This window comes from Littorina saxatilis, linkage group LG4 (assembly GCF_037325665.1).
Source record: "Littorina saxatilis isolate snail1 linkage group LG4, US_GU_Lsax_2.0, whole genome shotgun sequence".
In the NCBI taxonomy this organism is placed as follows: Eukaryota; Metazoa; Mollusca; class Gastropoda; order Littorinimorpha; family Littorinidae; genus Littorina; species Littorina saxatilis.
The window spans coordinates 14,844,256-14,854,255 of NC_090248.1; the positions used below are offsets into that span (position 1 = coordinate 14,844,256).

Sequence of the window (10,000 nt, forward strand, 5' to 3'; positions counted from 1 at the left end):
TGTTTTTGGAATCAGGAACCCACAAGGAATAAGATGAAAGTGTTTTTAAATCGATTTCGGAAATTTTATTTTAATAATAATTTTTATATTTTTAATTTTCAGAGCTTGTTTTTAATCCAAATATAACATATTTATATGTTTTTGGAATCAGAAAATGATGAAGAATAAGATGAACGTAAATTTGGATCGTTTTAAAAAAAAAATCTTTTTCTACAATTTTCAGATTTTTAATGACCAAAGTCATTAATTAGTTTTTAAGCCACCAAGCTGAAATGCAATACCGAAGTCCGGCCTTCGTCGAAGATTGCTTGGCCAAAATTTCAATCAATTTGATTGAAAAATGAGGGTGTGACAGTGCCGCCTCAACTTTTACAAAAAGCCGGATATGACGTCATCAAAGGTATTTATCGAAAAAAAGAAAAAATCATCCGGGGATATCATACCCAGGAACTCTCATGTCAAATTTCATAAAGATCGGTCCAGTAGTTTGGTCTGAATCGCTCTACACACACACACGCACAGACAGACAGACACACATACACCACGACCCTCGTCTCGATTCCCCCTCACGTTAAAACATTTAGTCAAAACTTGACTAAATGTAAAAAGCAAGGGGTGCACAGGTTAGAGCTTGGGTGAAGTGGATAGAAGAGGGGGAAAAAAACACAAAATTTTGTTGTAACTTAGAAACAAGTCGCGTAAGGCGAAAATACAACATTTAGTCAAGTAGCTGTCGAACTCACAGAATGAAACTGAACGCAATGCCATTTTTCAGCAAGACCGTATACTCGTAGCATCGTCAGTCCACCGCTCATGGCAAAGGCAGTGAAATTGACAAGAAGAGCGGGGTAGTAGTTGCGCTAAGAAGGATAGCACGCTTTTCTGTACCTCTCTTTGTTTTAACTTTCTGAGCGTGTTTTTAATCCAAACATATCATATCTATTTGTTTTTGGAATCAAGAACCGACAAGGAATAAGATGAAAGTGTTTTTAAATTGATTTCGACAATTTAATTTTGATAATAATTTTTATATATTTAATTTTCAGAGCTTGTTTTTAATCCAAATATAACATATTTATATGTTTTTGGAATCAGAAAATGATGGAGAATAAGATGAACGTAAATTTGGATCTTTTATAAATTTTTATTTTTTTTTACAATTTTCCGATTTTTAATGACCAAAGTCATTAATTAATTTTTAAGCCACCAAGCTGAAATGCAATACCGAAGTCCGGGCTTCGTCGAAGATTACTTGACCAAAATTTCAACCAATTTGGTTGAAAAATGAGAGCGTGACAGTGCCGCCTCAACTTTCACGAAAAGCCGGATATGACGTCATCAAAGACATTTATCAAAAAAATGAAAAAAAACGTTCGGGGATATCAATCCCAGGAACTCTCATGTAAAATTTCATAAAGATCGGTCCAGTAGTTTGGTCTGAATCGCTCTACACACACACACACACAGACAGACACACACACACACACACACACATACACCACGACCCTCGTCTCGATTCCCCCCTCTACGTTAAAATATTTAGTCAAAACTTGACTAAATATAAAAAGACAAAAGAAGAAAAACATTATGTCACGCCTCAGCACTTTAGCGGGTGAAACAATAACCGACCAGAATTTTATTTTACAAGAACAAAAAGAATATTATACACAGTCTGAAAACTGATTCTGAAAATACGGTAAAAGACAGTTTGGATTTTTTGTCGCAAGAATTTGTTCCACGCCTTAGTGAAGAACAGTCACGTTTATATGAGGGGTTAGTAACTCCCGCAGAAGCAGCCGACGCTCTGTGTAGCATGAAAAATGGCTCTGCCCCTGGGGTTGATGGAATTTCTATTGATTTCATGAAAGTATTTTGGTGCAAGATAAGCAGATTGCTTGTTGATTCATTTAATGAATCATTTAAAAGGGAAGAGTTATCATTATTATACGCAAAATCAAGGGGTGATAATATTGCATAAAGGAAAAGATTTGGATAGAGAACGATTAAGTAATTGGAGACCAATTACTTTAACTAATACTGATTATAAAATTCTAGCTAAAGTTTTGGCAAGAAGAATGGGTTTAGTAATTAATGAACTAATCAGTGTAGATCAGGTTGGTTACCTAAAAGACGGAAATATATCAACAGTGATTAGAACGATTGATGATGCGGTTAATTACTTTAATGTTAGTGGAAAGGCGGGTTATCTGCTTGCCCTGGATTTTAAAAAAGCTTTCGACAGTATATCAAAGTCGCTACTTCTTAATGTTTTTGACAGATTTGGATTTGGATCTAGTTTTAAAAAGTGGGTGGAGATTTTGATAAAAGGTACTACAAGCTGTATAAATCATGGAGGTTGGTTATCGGAGAGTTTTAACGTATTTAGTGGAATTCGACAAGGTTGCCGGTTTTCGCCGTTGGCTTTCGTCTTGGCGGTAGAATTGTTGGCGATTAAGATAAGAAACAGCCCTATAGTTGGAATAATTACACCAAACATGATTAATCAGGATGGTACGGTCATAAAAATAAAACAAATGGCAGATGATACAACCCTGTTTTTAAAAAACCGAGATGATGTTAACATGGCAATGAACATATTGAACCAATTTAGCAAAGTCCCAGGGCTACAATTAAACTTAGATAAAACGAAAGCTTTAAGAATGGGGAGAGAACCAACGGAACCTAATCTGCCTTTCCACGTTGTTAAGGAGATTAAAATTTTAGGGAATAGCATAGCACGCGAAATACGCAAGGTAGCAAAACAAAACAATCTGTTCAGGGTAGATAATTGGTTTGAATTTCTTCTCGTATGTCAAAGTTGCAAAGATTTGCCTATTGTGATTTTTTGTAAATTTTTCATTCGGCTCTTCCGTTTTTGTCTGGTCGATTTTGAGGGTACCCTTACTTGAGCGGCGGTCACGTGATCCCTGTAAAATAAATATGTAATCCAAAAGGTGATCCTGAAGGTTAAGTGAACGGTCTTAACTGGCATATACAGTTTTAATTAAATGACACAGGAATTAATGCTTTAATTTGGGTTTGAAATTTGTTGCAATAATTTCTTGGCCAATAAAATGATTGTTTCCGATGATGAGGCCAACCACAACAAAATTGGTTCGGTAGGTCGGGTTTTGTTTTGTTTGTTTTTGTTTTAATTGAATGTACGCTTTTGTTTACATACACAGGCGCAATGCCGGACATTGTGCGAGCTATGTCCCCTTGATGTTGGAGAAGAGTAGCGTTCCTTGTCAAGTCTGCAAATTCCAGTTTTGTCATTATTTGATCGGGTGGGTGGGGTTTTCCGAAGTGTCCAAAAAAATATCTAAGGTTGGGAGGACAAAATATGGTCGGTTGGGGAATGGAAGACAATTTTGTTTTTTGTTTTTTGTTTTTGTTTATCTGTCAGTTTCTGCTTTAAACACATTTTTATTTATCTATTTGCAATATTGTGTCATGTTATATATTCAGATCCAGAGTCAAACATATACCAGGTTGCTTTGTAAGGGGGGGTGCACTTTGAGTCGAAAGTGAATGTGATGGGCGCGAAGCGCCCGAATTTGCTAGGGGGGTCCGGCAGCATGCCCCCCCCCGGAAAAAAAATTTGACCAAAAGAAGCAAAATGGTGCCATCTGGTGCCATTTGAACTTAGAAATGGTCATACTCATAGAATCAGCTTTCCAATTTTTTTTCGGGGGGGGGGCACGTGCCCCCTGTGCCCCCCCCCCCTCGTCCGCCCCTGTATACTTATATCAGCGGGTCAGTTACTATCTGTTTTATCTCATCTTTAGTGTCTTATTTTCAATATTTTCTGACCTACGAATGATGTAAGCAAAAAATAAACAACGAAAAAAACAATATTAGCTAAATACTATTACTGGGCTGTCTCTTATTGATAGCTCGTGGGTTTTTTCGATGCAACCTCTACATTCCTTTGAATATTCCGGATATTTTAGCAAACCGTACACAATGATATTTCAGACGAGTAATTACTCAAACCCGGATGGTAATGAGACCTACATAATTACGGCTCAAAAGAAGAGCGAACACGACATTTGGCAAGATTTAAAAGCTCCCATGACATGTTTAGAAACTAATTCTCACGTGCAAATGACGGGTGTGTCAGATGCTCAGACAGCTTTCAGTTCCCTTCACGCCATTGGTGAATCAGATCACACGCACAAACTGATTGTTGTTCTTGCCCTCTGAACTTATGCTTCTCAAGCGTAGGCGGGATAAATTCGTGCTGCGTTTTGAAATTGAAGACTCAATTACCGTTAATTACTAATCAACTATCGACTTGCTTTTCCTGCATGAGGTATAATGAGGTAAGAGGCAGGCCACACGGACTATCCTGACATGCTTTGTAACATATTACGTTTTTCCCACAGCGTTGTGATGCAGGACGTTCTATTTACCCACGCAATGCACGTTCAAGGAATAATTCTTAAGAAACAAAGCCCTCAGATCGCTTCCGAAGTTATACCGTAAGATTTTGCATGACAAATTAGGCTACCGCACCGGAAGACTGCCATGTTTAATTGCATTTCGTAAAATAGGCAAAGAACGAGCACTCTTACGAATAGTTGGGTTGGGTTCCTACACCCCTATCTGTGTACGTGATGCGGTTACTATGCCGCTGCGTCATAGATGGCGGAGGAGGGGGAGGAAGCGCTTCTGGACAACTCTTTGTTTTAAAATCGAAGAAAAGCAGCGCCCTGTCGAAGTGTAATGACACTTTTTGATATAATTAATAACCAATATATATACTTGTGGTGCGTTTTCGAGCAAATCGTGTCGTGTGCGTCTAGATTGAGACGTATAGTGGATTCCCTAGATTCTTCAGATTTGTCTAATTCGCTAGAACACCCCCCCCCCTCCCCCAAAACGGTCAGATCTATAGTATTCCTCCAAGTACATCCCAGCTCCCACCTTGGCGACCATAGCGTGGGAAGGAAAACGGCCGCCATCGCAGATTTCGTTGTGATGATGTTACGTAAAAACCACGGGTTGACACAGTTTCACAACAACAGGCTGGTCCTTGTTCAACAGGAAGAAACAAGTCGCGTAAGGCGAAAATACAATATTTAGTCAAGTAGCTGTCGAACTCACAGAATGAAACTGAACGCAATGCAACGCAGCAAGACCGTAGCATCGTCAGTCCACCGCGCACGGCAAAGGCAGTGAAATTGACAAGAAGAGCGGGGTAGTACTTGCGCTGAGAAGGATAGCACGCTTTTCTGTTCCTCTCTTCGTTTTAACTTTCTGAGCGTGTTTTTAATCCAAACATATCATATGTATATGTTTTTGGAATCAGGAACCGACAAGGAATAAGATGAAAGTGTTTTTAAATTGATTTCGAAAAAAAAATTTTGATAATAATTTTTATATATTTAATTTTCAGAGCTTGTTTTTAATCCGAATATAACATATTTATATGTTTTTGGAATCAGCAAATGATGGAAAATAAGATAAACGTAAATTTGGATCGTTTTATAAATTTTTATTTTTTTTTACAATTTTCCGATTTTTAATGACCAAAGTCATTAATTAATTTTTAAGCCACCAAGCTGAAATGCAATACCGAAGTCCGGGCTTCGTCGAAGATTACTTGACCAAAATTTCAACCAATTTGGTTGAAAAATGAGGGCGTGACAGTGCCGCCTCAACTTTCACGAAAAGCCGGATATGACGTCATCAAAGACATTTATCAAAAAAATTTAAAAAACGTTCGGGGATTTCATACCCAGGAACTCTCATGTCAAATTTCATAAAGATCGGTCCAGTAGTTTAGTCTGAATCGCTCTACACACACACACACACACACACACACACACACACACACAGACACACACAGACACACACACACACACACACACACACACACACACACACACGCACATACACCACGACCCTCGTTTCGATTCCCCCTCGATGTTAAAATATTTAGTCAAAACTTGACTAAATATAAAAACAAGGCAATCCCTTCCTTGCTGTTTTATTGCAGACACGCTATGAGAAGTGCACGTATTTCAAATAATTATGATGCCGACAAAGTATTGCAGACAATGACACGCCCCTAAAATCCGGATCCAGCCGCACTGAATATGGCTTTAAGGTGGTCTGGGTTATCCCTGCACTATAAGGATTTGAGATACTGGTCTATGAAAGGTCAGGTAAGCATTAGAGATGCTGGTTTAACACAGATCAGATAAGGGTTTCAAATACTAGTCTATCACAGATCAAATAAGGGTTTGAGATACTGGTCTATCACAGGCCAAATAAGGGTTTGAGACTGGTCTATCACCTGTTGTCAGATACGGATTTGAGACATAGGTCTAGCGCCAGTTAGGTGACACACATATAACCTACTGGCCTAGGTCTCTGATAGGTCAACTGAGGATTTCTGAAAATGGACAGAACAGATAAGGATTTTTAAAAAGTGTTAAACACAGACAAAGATGTGTTTTCCGCAGCACCACTGTATCATGTCATTTCATAGCAAGGGAAACAGTCCGGGTTAAAGATGGCATTTTAGGGAAGCACAATCTTCGTTTAAATCACTGCCTTTCACTGAGAAAAATAGAGAAAGTGCTGTGTTTGCCCCGCAAGTAACTTGATTACTATCACACTGTCATACTCTTGATTGTTCCCCATGTCGAGTTCATACCATGAATTCCTTCTCATGAAAATGTTTCGCTCTTTTTGATTACTTAAGAAAATAAAGCCTGGCTGCATGGAGTCCTGACTACATGTACATGATTCTAATCTTTATTTTGGACACCGGTTCCGGTAAAGGTACCTGTCCAAGACGTACACAAACCTGCCCGCCCGCGCACGCATGCACGCACGCTCTCTCTCTCTCTCTCTCTCTCTCTCTCTCTCTCTCTCTCTCTCTCTCTCTCTCTCTCTCTCTCTCTCTCTCTCTCTCTCCACGTTAGCCTAATGACCTGCATTTTTCCCCCTTACCTAAACATTTTCTTTTTGTTCATCTGTTAAATCCACTGAAGCAGACGTCACACTGAGCAGACTAAACAAAAGATGATTTAAAGTGACCCCGATCAGCAGGCATTTCACGTGCTGCGATGCGGATAATTTAACCTTGCAATTGCATAGGAGGATATCCGACCCTGCTAAGTTCTGAAACAAACGCGCACAACTTTTTTCCTTGTCGCTTTTTAACCACTCTGTTTTCGCTCTTAGACGGAAAATGTAATACAATGCGGGCGCGTTACTCCAAAACCTGACCTCTTTCAAACACAAGTTGTCGTCTGCTACCCTTCGTTCCAAAAGTGATACTGTCTGCCCATCGAAATTTGTTCTTTCTCCCAAAACTAAAGTGTTCATTAGATATCAGGTTGTTGCAGTGTAAGCCGGAATCATCCATTTTTAACACACGGGTTATGCCAAATGAGTTATATATAACTCAGTGGTTATACCACTTTCAAGAACTGACAAAAAATGAACTTTAACGGCAGAAACTGTCGAACTGGACCAGCAGTCTTGTCCAGTTTCAAAAGTCATTTCTTTATAGTGTAGGCGTGTTTGTTTAGATGTAAGTTCTTATGTTTAAATACACAGAACTAATAAATATCTGAAAAAATTAAGGTTCGGGGGGTGGGTGGGTGCGGGTGGGAGGGGGGGGAGTGGGTAAGGGTTCAAAGGCAGAACACTTTCCAAATTTTTGGACGAGTTTGTACCGTCGGCAAAACGTCAGCAGATCTCAGATTCCGGTGACATTTTTTAATCTCCCCCAACAGACCAGTTACTGGGTGAGACACGAAGCATATGCTGCGACTTCTGTCTTGTGTGTGTCGCACGTTAAATGTCAAAGCAGCACCGCCCTGATGGTGGACTGGGCGTTAAGCAAACAAACAAACAAACAAACAGACCAGTTTCTGAAGAGAAAAGCCACTATACGTTTTGTTTTTGGTTTTTGGCTCACGTAAGTGTAGCCTATGCGATGATAAACTTTGTCTGTCTGTGCGTGCGTGCGTGCGTGCGTGCGTGCGTGCGTGCGTGCGTGTGTGTGTGATAGAAACTTTAACATTTCCGAGTCTATGGATAAAGCTCGCATAAGAAGATTACGTCTCGGTCAAAAGTGTTTGACGTGTGTGATAGAAACTATTTGAAGACGTCACATTATGAAGTAAGAGGGTTAGACGTCACGCAAAGGAATTACTGAAAGTCTCGGTCATTGTTATTGTGAGCGGGCCGAGACTAATTGGCAGATCCAGTGTCTCGCTTTCTTGCAGTTTCACCTATGCTTACTGTGTGTGTGTGTGTGTGTGTGTGTGTGTATGTGTGACGGAGTGATTGAGTTTGTGTTACTGTTTGTCGATTTCTTACGTGAGCCTTGAAGGCTTCGCCTCTTGTTTTATTTGTTTTCCCAACATTATTTTCTTTCATTTGATCTTAATTAAAATATGTTGGTTACGTTCCAAAACTTCTTAATTCATGCAAATGAAATTATACGAAAGTAAGTGCAAAGAGCACGAGAGAGACAGATGGTAGGAGAGGGAGGGCAGAGAGAGAAGGGGATACATTATGTATGCGTGTGCGCGTGCGAGCGCGCGCGCGCGCGTGTGTGTGTGTGGGTGTGTGTGTGTGTGTGTGTGTCTGTGTCTGTGTGTCTGTGTGTGTGTCAGTGTGTGCGTGTGTGTCTGTGTGTGTAGTGTGTGTGTGTGTGTGTGTGTGTATCCATGTAAAATGGTATTACTGAATACACAATTCCATGGTCAAACCATTAACAAGTGTACGCACGTTTCGTTGCAGAAATGTCAGAGGAAAGTGAGCTGCGTGGCTAACTTCTCCAAGAGAAGACCTCGGCGGGTGTCCGTCAACCTTCTCTACAGGTTTGCCGCCAAAAAGTCCAGAAATGGCGGCCGGCGGAAACGTCGCGGGGGCCAGAAGTACTTCCGACTCAAAGCGTCGGCAAGGAGGAAGAGAAGCATCAAGGGATACCAAGGTGACTGACTGACCATTGGAGGTTTACGTCCTCTTAAGCCTAATTGGCCTATATTGTGACAAGTACTGGTAGCTCACTCAGTTGGGAGAGCACTGGACTTGTGATCCAAGGGTCGCAGGTTCGAATCCGGGCCGGGACGGACACGGGTCAACTTTATGTGCACATTCAGAGACGGTATTCATGTTTAACCCCCGTGTCACTATTCTGGAACGTAAAAGACCTCGGTCATTCTGCCATAAGTGCAGATGGCTGATTACACCTAAACACGCATACACCTTGGTAGCGCGACTCTGTTGCTGCTAGCTTTCCACTGGGAGGAAGCAACCCGATAAAGTTTTTAACAAATACGCGGAGAGCCAGCAGGCAGACTACTTTCTATTTAAAGGTGTACTATCTAAGAAGTCAATTTGGGAAGTGTTCTAGTGGCGAATTGGACCCAACAAAGTTCAACGGAAATACGCTGTGTTGTAATTTAGACAATTGTTTTGTGTGTGTGTGTGTGTCTTTGTGTGCATTTTATCCCATTAACGTCATCATAGGCCTCTAAGCCTTCAACGCACTTTAACCGGTAATACGCTAAAAAGGTCAGGTCTATCCACCATTAGTTACTTTCATTCATGGAAATAAGGAGGGGGGGTGCACTCTGCTGTCTCTCTCCGGCGCATCAAAAACGTGTTGCTCCTTAAACTGTCTGTAATTATTCCATCCCGGGAGGCGTTCTCTGCCATCGCACAAATGCACTCGAACCGCATTCACAAGCATGTCAATTTTTGTTTTCAGATCCCTCTCCAAGAACACGAAATCCTGAAATCACATCCTGCGATGAATGGTCACCCAGCATTAAAACCGTGTGCGTTGGCGAAGGAAAACTGCGAGTGGAATTCGGTCCTGAGAACCCATTAGCTGAATCAATTGAGGTTGGATTGCACGAAGGAATCAACTCAAAGCAAATGGACACAAAGTATACCCAGGTACAGCAAAACATGTGCTTTTGATATTGATGCTGTTGTTTTTGTTGTGTCTGTATGTCTGTGT

At 40.6% G+C, this 10,000-nt stretch overlaps 1 protein-coding gene across 3 annotated transcripts in view; it reads left to right on the plus strand.

Moving 5' to 3' along the window:
• LOC138964058 (uncharacterized) overlaps positions 1 to 10,000 on the plus strand; it is a 66,395-nt gene that overhangs the window by 23,095 nt on the left and 33,300 nt on the right. For all 3 annotated transcript variants that reach the window (XR_011454995.1, XM_070335945.1, XM_070335946.1), the window contains exons 2-3: positions 8,773 to 8,965; positions 9,746 to 9,936. Coding sequence is in view for 2 of the 3 variants with exons in the window: in XM_070335945.1 (XP_070192046.1) it covers positions 8,773 to 8,965; positions 9,746 to 9,936 (384 nt within the window). In the remaining variant the exon portion in view is untranslated. The remainder of the gene's footprint in view (positions 1 to 8,772; positions 8,966 to 9,745; positions 9,937 to 10,000) is intronic.